Source organism: Hordeum vulgare, chromosome 4H, assembly GCF_904849725.1.
Source record: "Hordeum vulgare subsp. vulgare chromosome 4H, MorexV3_pseudomolecules_assembly, whole genome shotgun sequence".
Lineage (NCBI taxonomy): Eukaryota > Viridiplantae > Streptophyta > Magnoliopsida > Poales > Poaceae > Hordeum > Hordeum vulgare.
In genome coordinates this window covers 531,711,123-531,727,919 of record NC_058521.1, presented here as the reverse complement: position 1 = coordinate 531,727,919, position 16,797 = coordinate 531,711,123, and the positions used below count along the sequence as shown (strand labels likewise).

Genomic DNA, 16,797 nt, shown 5'->3' with positions numbered 1-16,797 from the left:
TAATACCGGGCGTTGGCTGGGATCTCGCTGGGTGTGGTGAACGGAGGAACAACTTGCTACACCGACGAAGAAGACCGGGGCTGGGGAGTTGCAACGCTGCACCTCCACTCTTTTCTTCCTTCTTCTCTCCCTCGCCTTCTTCTTTCCACCCACGAGCTGCAGATGCCATGGATATGCCCGGGAAACCATGCTCCGGCCTTCCTCTTTGTCACCGATGACCCCCGCCTCGACGCCCGCCTCCAAATTGGCCTCCCAATCCTCTACAACGCACGGATCCGCCTCGACGCCCGCCTCCAAATTGGCCTGCCAATCCTCTACAATGCACGGATCCGGCCCATGCCGAGCAGCCGCCGCTGTCGTTCTGTATCAAGTAGTCGTCGGCCTTTAACATGGGTCCCCTGCCCACACCTCAGGAAAGGCGGCAGCACCGTGAAAATTGCAAATAAAACACCACGGTTTCTCGGGCAATTTGAGAAAATGCCACACGTTTCATGGGACTTTGCTTCCATAACACACATTTCTTTTTATTGAATTATACTAGCAAAAACGCCCGTCCGTTGCAACGGGAGACAAAAATATTATGCCACAACCAAATAAATATGGCTCAATACCCTGACATATCAAATTTTGTCGATTGATGCCCACTTATCTTTTATGTCAAATTGATTCATTCGTTGTACGATTTTATCTTTGAAAGATGGTTGGAAGAGATTAAACTACGCAAAACCAGGACCTAATTTTACAACATGTACCTTCTAGTAGATTGATGTAGATAGAATAATTCAAACCAACAGGTAAGCATCACTATGCACATTGCCGATGAAGACCCTAATACAGTGTTGGTGATTCAGAAAATAACTATGCAAAGATGATGCAACTATTTTCAAGTATATATACAATACCAAACAGAGGTAGATTCATCAGTGAACATGTGAGTCCTTGATTGTACTGTTACCAAAATATCTCTCGTTGCCCATGTTCGTCCCCAAATTAGCTACAAACAGACTGTAAGAACAACTAACAATGCACATTTTCGCTGAGTTAAAAGCATAGCCTGTAAAATGAATCAGATGCCAATATTTCACTATTCTTCAGTGCACGGAAAAGCAATGAAAATGCAAAAAGATTACACCCACAAGTTCAGAGCAAACCATCACTTTTTTCAATAAGAGGCATTATACACATGATAATCCAACGGTGCATCATGTAATTATTTTTTGAACCGACGATTCCCTTAGTTGCTGCTCTCCGGTAGCTGCACCTCTTCAAACGCAAATCAGCAACGGCTTGTAGTTACCTGATGGGCTTCTTACCTGATGTTCATGATAATGCTTTGATGAAACTGATGAGCTGGATTTACTGAATCTGATGAAACTAAATCTGACGAAACTGAAACTGACGAATCTGACAAAACTTTAGGACATCATTGGTGGGGCCACAGTGGCCTCGTGTGAAGGTTGTTGCAGCCTGAGAGGCAGCTACACAGAGGATGAAACAACCAAGGAGGCGCCAAGAATTAATACCGGGCGTTGGCTGGGATCTCGCTGGGTGTGGTGAACGGAGGAACAACTTGCTACACCGACGAAGAAGACCGGGGCTGGGGAGTTGCAACGCTGCACCTCCACTCTTTTCTTCCTTCTTCTCTCCCTCGCCTTCTTCTTTCCACCCACGAGCTGCAGATGCCATGGATATGCCCGGGAAACCATGCTCCGGCCTTCCTCTTTGTCACCGATGACCCCCGCCTCGACGCCCGCCTCCAAATTGGCCTCCCAATCCTCTACAACGCACGGATCCGCCTCGACGCCCGCCTCCAAATTGGCCTGCCAATCCTCTACAATGCACGGATCCGGCCCATGCCGAGCAGCCGCCGCTGTCGTTCTGTATCAAGTAGTCGTCGGCCTTTAACATGGGTCCCCTGCCCACACCTCAGGAAAGGCGGCAGCACCGTGAAAATTGCAAATAAAACACCACGGTTTCTCGGGCAATTTGAGAAAATGCCACACGTTTCATGGGACTTTGCTTCCATAACACACATTTCTTTTTATTGAATTATACTAGCAAAAACGCCCGTCCGTTGCAACGGGAGACAAAAATATTATGCCACAACCAAATAAATATGGCTCAATACCCTGACATATCAAATTTTGTCGATTGATGCCCACTTATCTTTTATGTCAAATTGATTCATTCGTTGTACGATTTTATCTTTGAAAGATGGTTGGAAGAGATTAAACTACGCAAAACCAGGACCTAATTTTACAACATGTACCTTCTAGTAGATTGATGTAGATAGAATAATTCAAACCAACAGGTAAGCATCACTATGCACATTGCCGATGAAGACCCTAATACAGTGTTGGTGATTCAGAAAATAACTATGCAAAGATGATGCAACTATTTTCAAGTATATATACAATACCAAACAGAGGTAGATTCATCAGTGAACATGTGAGTCCTTGATTGTACTGTTACCAAAATATCTCTCGTTGCCCATGTTCGTCCCCAAATTAGCTACAAACAGACTGTAAGAACAACTAACAATGCACATTTTCGCTGAGTTAAAAGCATAGCCTGTAAAATGAATCAGATGCCAATATTTCACTATTCTTCAGTGCACCGAAAAGCAATGAAAATGCAAAAAGATTACACCCACAAGTTCAGAGCAAACCATCACTTTTTTCAATAAGAGGCATTATACACATGATAATCCAACGGTGCATCATGTAATTATTTTTTGAACCGACGATTCCCTTAGTTGCTGCTCTCCGGTAGCTGCACCTCTTCAAACGCAAATCAGCAACGGCTTGTAGTTACCTGATGGGCTTCTTACCTGATGTTCATGATAATGCTTTGATGAAACTGATGAGCTGGATTTACTGAATCTGATGAAACTAAATCTGACGAAACTGAAACTGACGAATCTGACAAAACTTTAGGACATCATTGGTGGGGCCACAGTGGCCTCGTGTGAAGGTTGTTGCAGCCTGAGAGGCAGCTACACAAAGGATGAAACAACCAAGGAGGCGCCAAGAATTAATACCGGGCGTTGGCTGGGATCTCGCTGGGTGTGGTGAACGGAGGAATGACTTGCTACACCGACGAAGAAGACCGGGGCTGGGGAGTTGCAACGCTGCACCTCCGCTCTTTTCTTCCTTCTTCTCTCCCTCGCCTTCTTTTTTCCACCCACGAGCTGCAGATGCCATGGATATGCCCGGGAAACCATGCTCCGGCCTTCCTCTTTGTCACCGATGACCCCCGCCTCGACGCCCGCCTCCAAATTGGCCTCCCAATCCTCTACAACGCACGGATCCGCCTCGACGCCCGCCTCCAAATTGGCCTGCCAATCCTCTACAATGCACGGATCGGGCCCATGCCGAGCAGCCGCCGCTGTCGTTCTGTATCAAGTAGTCGTCGGCCTTTAACATGGGTCCCCTGCCCACACCTCAGGAAAGGCGGCAGCACCGTGAAAATTGCAAATAAAACACCACGGTTTCTCGGGCAATTTGAGAAAATGCCACACGTTTCATGGGACTTTGCTTCCATAACACACATTTCTTTTTATTGAATTATACTAGCAAAAACGCCCGTCCGTTGCAACGGGAGACAAAAATATTATGCCACAACCAAATAAATATGGCTCAATACCCTGACATATCAAATTTTGTCGATTGATGCCCACTTATCTTTTATGTCAAATTGATTCATTCGTTGTACGATTTTATCTTTGAAAGATGGTTGGAAGAGATTAAACTACGCAAAACCAGGACCTAATTTTACAACATGTACCTTCTAGTAGATTGATGTAGATAGAATAATTCAAACCAACAGGTAAGCATCACTATGCACATTGCCGATGAAGACCCTAATACAGTGTTGGTGATTCAGAAAATAACTATGCAAAGATGATGCAACTATTTTCAAGTATATATACAATACCAAACAGAGGTAGATTCATCAGTGAACATGTGAGTCCTTGATTGTACTGTTACCAAAATATCTCTCGTTGCCCATGTTCGTCCCCAAATTAGCTACAAACAGACTGTAAGAACAACTAACAATGCACATTTTCGCTGAGTTAAAAGCATAGCCTGTAAAATGAATCAGATGCCAATATTTCACTATTCTTCAGTGCACCGAAAAGCAATGAAAATGCAAAAAGATTACACCCACAAGTTCAGAGCAAACCATCACTTTTTTCAATAAGAGGCATTATACACATGATAATCCAACGGTGCATCATGTAATTATTTTTTGAATCGACGATTCCCTTAGTTGCTGCTCTCCGGTAGCTGCACCTCTTCAAACGCAAATCAGCAACGGCTTGTAGTTACCTGATGGGCTTCTTACCTGATGTTCATGATAATGCTTTGATGAAACTGATGAGCTGGATTTACTGAATCTGATGAAACTAAATCTGACGAAACTGAAACTGACGAATCTGACAAAACTTTAGGACATCATTGGTGGGGCCACAGTGGCCTCGTGTGAAGGTTGTTGCAGCCTGAGAGGCAGCTACACAAAGGATGAAACAACCAAGGAGGCGCCAAGAATTAATACCGGGCGTTGGCTGGGATCTCGCTGGGTGTGGTGAACGGAGGAATGACTTGCTACACCGACGAAGAAGACCGGGGCTGGGGAGTTGCAACGCTGCACCTCCGCTCTTTTCTTCCTTCTTCTCTCCCTCGCCTTCTTTTTTCCACCCACGAGCTGCAGATGCCATGGATATGCCCGGGAAACCATGCTCCGGCCTTCCTCTTTGTCACCGATGACCCCCGCCTCGACGCCCGCCTCCAAATTGGCCTCCCAATCCTCTACAACGCACGGATCCGCCTCGACGCCCGCCTCCAAATTGGCCTGCCAATCCTCTACAATGCACGGATCGGGCCCATGCCGAGCAGCCGCCGCTGTCGTTCTGTATCAAGTAGTCGTCGGCCTTTAACATGGGTCCCCTGCCCACACCTCAGGAAAGGCGGCAGCACCGTGAAAATTGCAAATAAAACACCACGGTTTCTCGGGCAATTTGAGAAAATGCCACACGTTTCATGGGACTTTGCTTCCATAACACACATTTCTTTTTATTGAATTATACTAGCAAAAACGCCCGTCCGTTGCAACGGGAGACAAAAATATTATGCCACAACCAAATAAATATGGCTCAATACCCTGACATATCAAATTTTGTCGATTGATGCCCACTTATCTTTTATGTCAAATTGATTCATTCGTTGTACGATTTTATCTTTGAAAGATGGTTGGAAGAGATTAAACTACGCAAAACCAGGACCTAATTTTACAACATGTACCTTCTAGTAGATTGATGTAGATAGAATAATTCAAACCAACAGGTAAGCATCACTATGCACATTGCCGATGAAGACCCTAATACAGTGTTGGTGATTCAGAAAATAACTATGCAAAGATGATGCAACTATTTTCAAGTATATATACAATACCAAACAGAGGTAGATTCATCAGTGAACATGTGAGTCCTTGATTGTACTGTTACCAAAATATCTCTCGTTGCCCATGTTCGTCCCCAAATTAGCTACAAACAGACTGTAAGAACAACTAAAAATGCACATTTTCGCTGAGTTAAAAGCATAGCCTGTAAAATGAATCAGATGCCAATATTTCACTATTCTTCAGTGCACCAAAAAGCAATGAAAATGCAAAAAGATTACACCCACAAGTTCAGAGCAAACCATCACTTTTTTCAATAAGAGGCATTATACACATGATAATCCAACGGTGCATCATGTAATTATTTTTTGAACCGACGATTCCCTTAGTTGCTGCTCTCCGGTAGCTGCACCTCTTCAAACGCAAATCAGCAACGGCTTGTAGTTACCTGATGGGCTTCTTACCTGATGTTCATGATAATGCTTTGATGAAACTGATGAGCTGGATTTACTGAATCTGATGAAACTAAATCTGACGAAACTGAAACTGACGAATCTGACAAAACTTTAGGACATCATTGGTGGGGCCACAGTGGCCTCGTGTGAAGGTTGTTGCAGCCTGAGAGGCAGCTACACAGAGGATGAAACAACCAAGGAGGCGCCAAGAATTAATACCGGGCGTTGGCTGGGATCTCGCTGGGTGTGGTGAACGGAGGAATGACTTACTACACCAACGATGAAGACCGGGGTTGGGGAGTTGCAACGCTGCACCTCCGCTCCTTTCTTCCTTCTTCTCTCCCTCGCCTTCTTCTTTCCACCCACGAACTGCAGATGCCATGGATATGCCCGGGAAACCATGCTCCGGCCTTCCTCTTTGTCACCGGCAACCCCCGCCTCGACGCCCGCCTCCAAATTGGCCTCCCAATCCTCTACGACACACGGATCCCCCTCGACACCCGCCTCCAAATTGGCCTCCCAATCCTCTACAACGCACGGATCCAGCCCCTGCCGAGCAGCCGCCGTCGTCGTTCTGCATTGAGTAGTTGTCGGCCTTTAAAATGGGTCTCGTGCTCGCGCCGGCGACGCGTGCCCGGGAGACGCGCGGTGGTGACCCAGTCCAATAAGAGATAAGGGTTGCTGGCATAATTTCTAACAATTGCAATGGTTTTTAGACAAAAACAAAACGTTTTTCTATAGTGCCACTTAAACAGGGACTGCAGGTTGAACATCTAAAACCTCAGGGACTTTTCTGCAAAACTGCCACGACGGACGACAGAAGCAGTAGTTGTTTTATTATTATTATAATATATATATATATATATATAATATCACACGTTTGAGTGGTAGCTGTATAAAATAGCATAAACTGATTTTTTCCCTACTTTTCCACATCTAGGACCATACCTCATATTTGTTAGGACGAACTTGGCCCTAGGTCGTTTCCTGTACATGCTGGTTGCTCCATCAGTAGCTCGTTTTTCCGGTTGCTAGAACGAATTAGCATATGGGTTAAATACTAGTGACACACACTAATAATTTTATTACGTGTTGATGAGTTGTAGCAACTGTTACAAGAAGATATGGATACTTGTATGGATGGAATCAAAAATTAGATTGGATGGATGTAACATTTAGTGATATATATAATTCAAAATTCAGCATAAATTTTGCCTAATTTTTTGACATGACCTATCTGTATCTTTATATCATATATTTAGCCAAATCACAAGAATATATATATATTTGAAGCATACGGTGAGCCCTTGTCTAAGAAGTTGCATCCAAAAGCATAAAATGAATAATCATCTCAGTTCACATATGACAAGATCACAAAACAATGAAAAACAGGAATTCAATCGGAAATGATTGACTTCTTGAAGAAGTGGCATCAACTTCATGCAGATCACTAAACACGTAACAAAATCGCAAAATGGCATGCTATACTACTTTTCTCTTCCTTGGCGTAAGCTTTTTTGCGGCCTTCACAACTACTTTTGGCGGAGAAGCGGGAGTCTCTGTTTCCATAAAAAGTTGCTTACATAATACATCAATTACATGCATTAGAAAATAAGATCAATATTATGCACAATTCAAGGAAAACATCAGATTTCTTTTCACCTCCTTATGATTGAAACAGGGTTGCCTTGTACGACAACCAACGAAGATGTACCTCCAATAGGGCTATGAAGAGATGATTGACTACAGAAAATGAATGGTTTAAAAGCATTGCACATTTGTAGTGATATTGAAGATAAGCCAGAAAATTACCTCCTCGTCATGAGTCGAGAGCTAGCTTCCAAGACACCTAACGTAGACATCCCTCCAAGAGGGCTACGAGTAGATGATCGACTACACAAAAAAGCATTGTTTAAGGTAAAAAATGCCACATTTGTAGATATATTAAAAATAAGCCAGAAAAAATAACCTCCTCATCATAGGTCGAGGGCTAGCTTGTGGGACAGCCAATGGAGACAGCCCCCAAGAGGGCTATAAAGAGAAGATTAACTACACAAAAATGCATTATTTAAGATAAAAACATGATACATTTGTAGAGATATTAAACATAAGCCAAAAAATACCTCCTCGTCATAGGGCGAGGGCTGACTTGTGGGACATCCAATGGAGACATCCCTCCAAGTGGGCTAGAAAGAGATGATTGGCTGCACAATATGTAGTTTGAGAAACAATATCTTACACCCACTTGAGAAATTAAATAGAAGCGCTATTTTTACCTCCTTATAACAGGATGAGGGCTGACTTGTAGGAAAGCATCTCGTGGGATTCAACATCAACTTCGGTGTTTGGTTTTATCACATAATATTTTCCTATTGTCACCCAACAGATACTTGCAACAGAAACTGAAATTGGAAGCAGAGGGACCAACTAACTAGTGCAGGCTGAGTGTCTCATGTTTTTCTTATATACAAAGCAAGCTGGACATGTTTTTTTGAGCAGAGCAAGGTGTTACAGGAATTATAAAGGCTCATTTGCTTTGTTTTTGAGAGGCTCGTTTTTGCAACTAAATTTTGTCAGGTTCATCGTTCTGTTTGTTCAGACAGGTGATGCTTTCACTTTGGATCAGAGCTACAGTTTGAGAAACAGGAGGTCTCACCGAAGTTTGTTGACGGGATATGCTCGATGTAGCTTCAGGAAACACCACCAAGGGATTTGTGAACCAACTAGAAGATCCAGCTCGCGACGGAAGCTCCCCGAAGGGGCTTGGTGCTGAGAAAGATGACCGGGCGCGTTCTCCAAGCACGGGTCCTCGGTCATCTACGTTGGCGTACGATTCGATCCATCTGACGCGCGATGTGGTGCGCCATGGAGTTCAACCATGCCGGCGGCGCCGAGAGGCTGCTTGCGGGACAGAGTGCTTTGTTTCTGAAACTGACGGACGAGGTTGGCGTAGGCCTATCGGGGGCGGAGCCGTGGTGGTTGCGAGCGGCGCCGTGGTGGTCGCGGGGCGGTGGTTGCGGGCGCCGCCGCAGTTTGTGCAGGTGTGTCGGGGCCGGGATCGATTGATTGTTTGTGAAACTGGGCAGTTGTTTCAGGTTCTGTTTGGTCGGAAAGGTCAGATCGGACGGCTGTGCGCGCGTATATCAAACGGCTATATCGGATGATGGATTTTTCCTACTTATCCGGTGGTGGACGCGTAGCGTCTCCCTTTCCTTTCCCTATTTTTCAGTTTTTTTTTTCAACCCCCGGGTTGAACCAAGTCGGTTCCTTCCTCCCCCTCTCAACCTCCACAGCCCAACTGAACTTCTGAACCCCAGGGTTCGCTGCCCGGCCCCCTTCAAGCCTCGCGATGGCGGCTGCGACGGCGGCAGGAGCAGCCGCTGCGGCCGCCTCCATATCCTTGTTTGCGTACTACCTCCTCTTCGGCAAGAGCGGCTCCAAGTTCCCATGGACCCGCACCACCGGCGCGGACGACCGGAGGACGCGGCGGAAGGGCCTCGTGGAGGCCGTCGGCAACACGCCCCTCATCCGCATCAACAGCCTCTCCGACGCCACCGGGTGCGAGGTATTTTCGTGGGGTATTCCCTTTTGTGCAGCTCCCCTTTGCTGCCTTCGGTTTAAGGTATTGAGGTACTGGATTTGTTATTCGACTGGGCTGCAGATTCTGGGGAAGGCCGAATTTCTGAACCCGGGAGGCAGCGTGAAGGACCGCGTGGCGGTGAAGATCATCGAGGAGGTAATTTGTGCAACTTGTGTATAATATTGATTCGGTTAGTTTATACTCCCTCTCTACCTGTCTAGTTCTTCCCAACTACAATTATTTAGTTAGGAAGAACTAGACCAGTTCTTCCCAACTACAATTATTTAGGTACAGAGGGAGTAGAAGCCAAGTGAGAAGTGTGAAGTAGATAGAGTTCGTGGTGTGAAGTTCCTGACCAATTCATGCAATGTTGGCGAAGGCTGCATGTTGTTAGTCATTTGGTGTGGTCAATTTCATGTAGCGAGTTTTTCCTTAACAAAGGATATGCTATAGGGAGTAGTAAGTGTAGTTCTAGCATATGTACCTTTTTTTCATTTGCTACAATTATAAGTATGTAAAATTACGTTTCGAAAGGAACAACCATAGTTGTTCTGGAACAAAGCATTCATGGAAAGCACCATTAGTTTTGGGTTCGAGTATTAAAGAAAAGGGTTTTTGAATTTTGCTTTTTTGGCTTGAAATGCATACAAGTAGGTGATACTATTGAATTACTTCCTTGCATACTTGGATCTAGCTAAATTGTTTAGATTTCAATGGACAAGGCATGAGATACTTTGTTGATGTATTCAGTTTTTGCTACAGTATATTGATCCTATAGAAATTTATTTTCTCTTTTGACTTAACATGACACTGGGATTTTTATTGTGATTAGGCTCTGAAATCTGGGAATCTTGTCTGTGGTGGTGTAGTAACGGAAGGGAGTGCCGGCAGCACGGCTATTAGCTTGGCCACTGTTGCTCCTGCTTATGGCTGCAGGTGTCATGTTGTTATTCCTGATGATGCTGCCGTTGAGAAGGTATTTGGAGGTTCTGTTCTGCTCTGTTCGAGAATTCTTGGTGTACTAATTAGGACATTCTTCTGCCGTAGCATCCAGAATTTCTACTGGAAGTGTCTTGTTATATAATAAGATGAAGTGATGAACTAATTTAGATCAGACCAGTTAGACCGGGTCTGAAATCAGGCTCTCATTGGACCCAAGACCTGTCACAAAAAATAAATCAAGATAACACCATAGGATTGTATTTCCAAGTATCAATATTCTGGGGTTTAGTCCGGGTCTGGTCTAGACTTGAGCCTGCCCTTTCAAGGGTGTGGGGCTTTACAGGCCTGGCTGGGATATTTTAGATGCTCCAGTGGGAATTTCTCCTAACAATGTTGCACAGTACTTCAATCCTGTTTGTTGCTTGTGTTCCTGCTATGTTGTTTTACTTAAAAGATTGCTTTCCAGTCTCAAATTATTGAAGCGCTTGGAGCTACTGTGGAACGAGTGCGTCCTGTTTCAATCACTCACAGAGACCATTTTGTCAATATTGCAAGAAGAAGGGCATTGGAAGCCAATATAGCATCAGCACAAACGGAACCTAATGACATACAAACTAACGGTTCAGCCTATCATGACACTAAAGCGCTGAACTCTAGACAGACTAACGGTTCAGCACATGCCAGTTCTGAAGTGCCTGACACTGGCAAATGTTACCCTAATTCTGATTCGAAGGGAGGTTTCTTTGCTGACCAGTTTGAAAATATGGCAAACTATCGAGCGCATTACGAATGGACTGGTCCTGAGATATGGAAGCAAACTAAAGGGACTGTCCACGCCTTTGTTGCTGCAGCTGGTACTGGCGGTACGATTGCTGGAGTTTCACGATATCTTAAGGTTTGTATGCTTATTATTTTATTTCTTCTACATATGTTTTCTTCTTGGCTCAATTAATTTTTTATTGCTATGCTATTATTTACTTAGGAAATGAACAGAAATGTCCGATGCTTTTTAATGGATCCACCTGGATCTGGTCTGTTTAATAAGGTAACTAGAGGGGTTATGTACACAAAAGAGGAGGCTGAGGGCAAAAGGCTGAAAAACCCTTTTGACACTATTACTGAAGGAATTGGAATCAACAGGGTCACAGCAAATTTTATGATGGCAGAACTGGATGGCGCTTACCGGGGAACAGATAGAGAAGCTGTCGAGATGTCAAGGTACATACTTTCTGAGTTTTAATTTTTTATTGCCTTTCAGCAGTTTCGGAATAGCTATGCATACGGCTTTGATGTGCAGTTCCTGTATGATGCAATTCCAAGCCACACAATTTTAAAGAATGACTCAATCCATTGGTGTAGGTGGTTTATTGCACTAAGATCATATATACATTGGATAGCGTTGCTCTAGCAGTTATTATCTGAAAGAGGAAGCTTGGATTTTGTTTAGTTGTATAGATTACAACATTTTTTTAATGCATTCCGCCGTTAACCGTCAACCAATTGGACGAATCTTGTAATATTTCCCTACAACTTAGATACATATTGATGACGATGTTATTATGTCTTGGGTTATTGGGTCCTTTGACCCCTCCAAAAAGAAAGAAAAATGAGTACACATCCCACCCCTTTCTCAAACTTCAGTAGAAGCCTCAGTCGTCATTCGTTAAGCATATTTTTAGAAAGACTTGTATACTCCCTCTGTTCCTAGATAAGGGTGTTATAGTTCTTTGAGAAAAAAAAAATCCGGAATATAGGGTGTATTGCCTTTGTTGTCAATTTTAACCCTCCACTGATCAGCCACGAAATCCCTAAAAAACTGGGGATGATTTATTTAGAAGACTCCCAGCCATGATTTATTTATAAGGGATTGTACCACACATGCATTTTTTTCTAACCGCCGCACATGCAGCATGCAAGCTAACACATGGTGGAGTCTTTCAAATAAATCATCTCCTTTTTTTTGGGGGGGGGGGGGGGTGGATTTCATGTGTGGGAGCTTATCGATGGAGGGGTAAAATTGTCAACAAAGGATATACACTGTATATTCTGGATTTTTTCTCAAAAAACTATGCACCCTATATCTAGGAACGGAGGGAGTATTTATTTAATCGCCTTAGCCGTGGTAGTTGATGGAAAGTTCGCCATTGTTCATTCTTCTATATTATACCAAGTATGTTACCGAACCGTGAAAATACTTCCATCCATCTGACCTCAGTTACTTGAAACATTAATTTAGATTCCTGCTGAGAAGAGATGGACTATTTGTTGGGAGTTCTTCAGCCATGAATTGTGTTGGGGCTGTAAGAGTTGCCCGGGATTTAGGTCCAGGACATACAATTGTGACAATTCTCTGCGACAGTGGGATGAGGCATCTAAGTAAGTTCTTCAATGATGAATATCTGGCCAATCATGGGTTGACACCAACTGCTACTGGTCTGGAGTTTCTCGATCAGTGAAAACGTCACAGGGGAATGCACGATTTCAGCAATTTTGTCATTCTGCGGTCTCTGTCTGAAAGCAATTGACGAGTGAACACCGCGGCGCTGAAACATTCCATCAAACAAGGGAACTGTTGGCTCCAGATAATGGACCTCAAATTTTATGTCACCCTGATCGTAGGTTTCTCTGGAAGATATAGTTATGTACTTTAGAGTAGTTGTCATTACCTTTTAGTAGGGGTTGGGATAGCCAACCCTGTTAGTATTATTGTTTGTCTTCAGACTGTTGTACACTGCCAATCTTGCTGTTTTTCTTCAGCCTGTTGTACACTGCTCAAGTCACCAATTCATCTTTCTATGCATACGCAGTTACTCCCTCCGTCCCACAATATAAGATGTTTGCAGAAACATTTTAGGGCATGTACAATGATGCTATCTTAGAAGTGCCACTTAGGATAAACATTGATGCGGAGGAGAGAGAAATCATAAGAAAAAATTGTCTTCTCTTATTTAAGAGATCACCTCTTAGCACAATATGTCTCATTATGTTTTTAGAAATAACTAGTTTTTTTTTAAGATAAAGCTAAGAGATGATCCATTGTAGACATGTTTTTTTGTCATCTCTAAATTACATGCAAGGCTTAAGAGGGTGTTTGTTTCCAGGGACTTATTGGTTCTGGGACTTAAAAAAGTCCCTATAAGTCCCACCTAAACCAAACACTAGGGACTTATTGGGACTTATTATGGTTAACTGGGACTTATGAAATAAGACTCTCTAATAGGAGCTTATTGGGACTTATTCTGGTCCCATTACGCTCGCACCGCCCTGCCCCGATCGCTCAGGACTCCAGGACGCTCGCACCGCCCGCCGCCGGCTTCCCCAATCGCCGCCGGCCGCCCGCCCCGTCGCCGCCCGGCCGTCGGCCCGCCCAGTCGCCGCCCCGCCGCCCGCCCGCCCAGTCGTCGCCGCCCCGTCGCCCGCCCGCCCAGTCGCCGCCCGCCCCGTCGCCGCCCGGCCGCCGGCCCGCCCAGTCGTCGCCGCCCCGCCGCCCGCCCGCCCAGTCGCCGCCCGCCCCGTCGCCACCCACCCCGTCGCCACCCGCCCGCCGGCCCGCCCAGTCGCCGCCCGCCCCGTCGCCACCCGCCCGCCGGCCCGCCCAGTCGCCGCCCCGCCGCCCGCCCGCCCAGTCGCCGCCCGCCCCGTCGCCGCCCGCCCGCCCAGTCGCCGCCCGGCCGCTGGCCCGCCCAGTCGCCGCCCCGCCGCCCGCCCGCCCAGTCGTCGCCGCCCGCCCGCCCCATCGCCGCCCGGCCGCCGCCTCGTCTCCCTCGGTTGCCGCCCCGTCGCCGCTGCAGTAGGGACTCGGGACTTATAAGTCCCTGTAAACAAACATGTAGGGACTCGGGACTTATAAGTCCCTGTAAACAAACAGGTAGGGACTTATGACTTATAAGTTGGGACTTAAAAAAGTCCTAGGACTTATGAAACAAACAGGGCCTAAGATAAAACTGTCTTATCAATCATTATACATGCCCTTACATTATGAAACGGAGGGAGTAGTATTTACAATCATCTATACTTGTACTGTCTTGGTTCTGTCAGATGGCAACACACATCAACTAGTCTCTGCGATAACTATTCTAGGTGTTCTAACAGATCATTCATCATTGTATGTATCATGCTAATGGTAAAAGTACCGAAAGAACTGGTATTAGCATCTCAAAGGAGCATCTGTCACCAGAAGGGTGGATTATGAAGATTTCAGAACACCCACAGATTACTTTTAAACAAATCAAAAAACAAGTAAATCCTATATACCTCCTAGACTCTGCACGTTACACGGCGACTAGCTCCGACGACTTCTTCGCCTCCAGCCAGTGCTTGGCAGCAACGCTCGTCGTCAGGAACCAGCCGGCCTTGTCGGGAGCGCTATGGAAGGGCGCGTCGAGCTCCTTGAGATGCGACTCGAACACGGAGGCCAGCCCTTTGTCTGAGTACATGTTCCTCCCCTCTCCTGTGTGGATTCCGAGCAGCGGCGGCAGCTCTTCGCCGCTCTGAAGCGTCGTGTACAGGTCATTCATCCAGACATGGAGCGTGGTCAGGGCGGCGCCGACCGAGAGGCCTCTGAGGTGCAGCGACCACTGCGTCTGCGTCCTCGTCTGCACATTGCTGTAGATGCCGAGCTGCAGCGCGGCGTCGAGGAGCGCGCAGGCTTTCTCCATCTGCCCCAGGTTCACGCACAGGTCCATCAAGCAGTTGCAGTAGGGCATCTTCACCACGCCACGGACGCCGCTCAGGATGCCCCTGGCTGCCTCCTTGAAGGACTCAGTGGAGGCTTTCCTGTCCACCAGGAGCTTCACCACGGTGCCAAGCTGGGCGTTGCTCCTGTCGATGCACTCAACCACCTTGCCGAGTTCCTCCACCGGCGTATCTGCTGCCACGGTAAGAAGGCAGCCGCAGAACCGGTCGTCGGGCGTGATTTTGAGGTCCTCTAGCATGCCGAATGACCTGACGACGTCGTCGGTGCATCCCGCTTTACCGTAGCACCGGATGAGCGACGTGAGGATGAAGATGTTGGGCTTGAAACCTGCCTCTGCCATCTCCTTCAGTATGGCCTCTGCACCAGGGACATTGCCAGTGCAGGAATATAGCGTCACCATTGATGAGTAGGTCCAGCTATCAGGCTTGCACTTGGTGTCCATGGACGACTTCATGTCTCTGAAGATCTCCTCGGCCTCCTCTACGTAGCCGATATCGGCGCACATTGACAGGAGCATGTTGTACAGCACCACGTCGATGTCCATCACCTCGTCCTTCATCTTCCGGTACACGATCATCGCGTCCTCACCGTAGCGTGCCCTGGTGTATGCCTGCAGGAGACAACAGTAGGTTGCCCTGTTGGGCTGCACCTTCTGGCTGACCATCTCTCTGTGGATGGTCTTCACTACCCACGGCCGCATGGCACGGCCCATGGCGTCCAGCACGGTGTTGTACACGACCAGGTTTGGCTTCACGCCGACGGCCTTCATTTCCTCAAACACGTTGAGCGCGCCGTCGAAGTTGCTGTTGGTGGAGTGCACCTTGATCACCGTGGCGCATATGACAGGGTCGAGCTGGCATCTCTCGGACCGAGCACGGTCGTACAGGCGGAGCGCCATCTCGGCGTCCCCGGCGCGGCCGTACGCGTCGATCATGACCGAGTACGTGAGCATGTCTGGCGAGCACCCTGTCTCCGGCATCTTCTCGAACCACTCCACGGCCTTGCCGGGCGGGCCGCAGGCGCGCGCGCAGCTGATGACGGTGGAGAAGGTGGTGTTGTCCGGCTGCACGCCGTCCCGCAGCATCGCGTCCCAGAGCGCCTCCGTTTCGCTCCAGCGCCGCCGCTTGCGCAGCACCTTGAGCACGACGTTGTACAGGATGACCTTGCTGCGGACCTCCGCGTTCTCCAGGAACCAGCGCAGCGCGAGCACGGCGGTGGCCGGGTTGCCGGCGGCCGTGTTGAGCACGATGGCGGCGTCCTGCTCGGAGGGGGCCTCGGGGAAGGCGGCCTCGAGCGCGGCGGCGACGGGCGCGTCGGCGGGCTCGCACGCGGCGAGCGCTGCCGCGGCGGCGGCGAGGCGGGCCCGGCGGCCGGATCCGGCGCGCGCGCGGGCGAGTTCCGCGGCGCGCGGGCTGTTTGGGTTCACCCAGAGGAACCTCGCAGTGCTGGAAATCTTGGGGTTCTGGCCCGGGTCGGAGGGGGGCGGCGAGTCCTGGACGGCGACATGTGCGGCGGCCGGCGAGGCGGAGGAGGAGTGGTTCCTGGGCTGGAAGGAGAGCGAGATTGGGCGGTGCGGCCATGAGAGGAAGGAGGAAGGGGACGAGGGGCAGATGGGTAGGGAAGACATCTCGTTGCTCCGCTCTGCTCTCCTCACTCCTCTCCTCTCCTGTGGGTGGATTGTGGGGTGGGGGTGCCCACTGTCCAGAGCTTCGCTTCGGTTGGGG

General features: G+C 47.6%; 2 protein-coding genes across 3 annotated transcripts; one reads left to right on the top strand and one right to left on the bottom strand.

Moving 5' to 3' along the window:
- Positions 1-9,130: 9,130 nt before the first annotated feature.
- LOC123449306 (cysteine synthase 2) lies at positions 9,131-13,194 on the top strand. 2 transcript variants are annotated; one of them, XM_045126470.1, is made up of 6 exons: positions 9,131-9,420; positions 9,517-9,591; positions 10,268-10,411; positions 10,844-11,272; positions 11,360-11,595; positions 12,614-13,194. In XM_045126470.1, the coding sequence occupies exons 1-6, from the start codon at positions 9,205-9,207 to the stop codon at positions 12,831-12,833; spliced, it is 1,320 nt and encodes a 439-aa protein (XP_044982405.1). In that variant the 5' UTR covers positions 9,131-9,204; the 3' UTR covers positions 12,834-13,194. The 2 variants fall into 2 exon arrangements, with proteins under 2 accessions (XP_044982405.1, XP_044982406.1); XM_045126471.1 differs by having other exon boundaries at positions 9,215-9,413.
- A 1,313-nt stretch (positions 13,195-14,507) lies between these two features.
- On the bottom strand, positions 14,508-16,772 carry LOC123446786 (pentatricopeptide repeat-containing protein ATP4 homolog, chloroplastic). The gene has a single exon (XM_045123329.1). It carries the CDS (start codon positions 16,698-16,700, stop codon positions 14,649-14,651), a length of 2,052 nt encoding a protein of 683 aa, XP_044979264.1. The 5' UTR covers positions 16,701-16,772; the 3' UTR covers positions 14,508-14,648.
- Between the last annotated feature and the right edge of the window lie 25 nt (positions 16,773-16,797).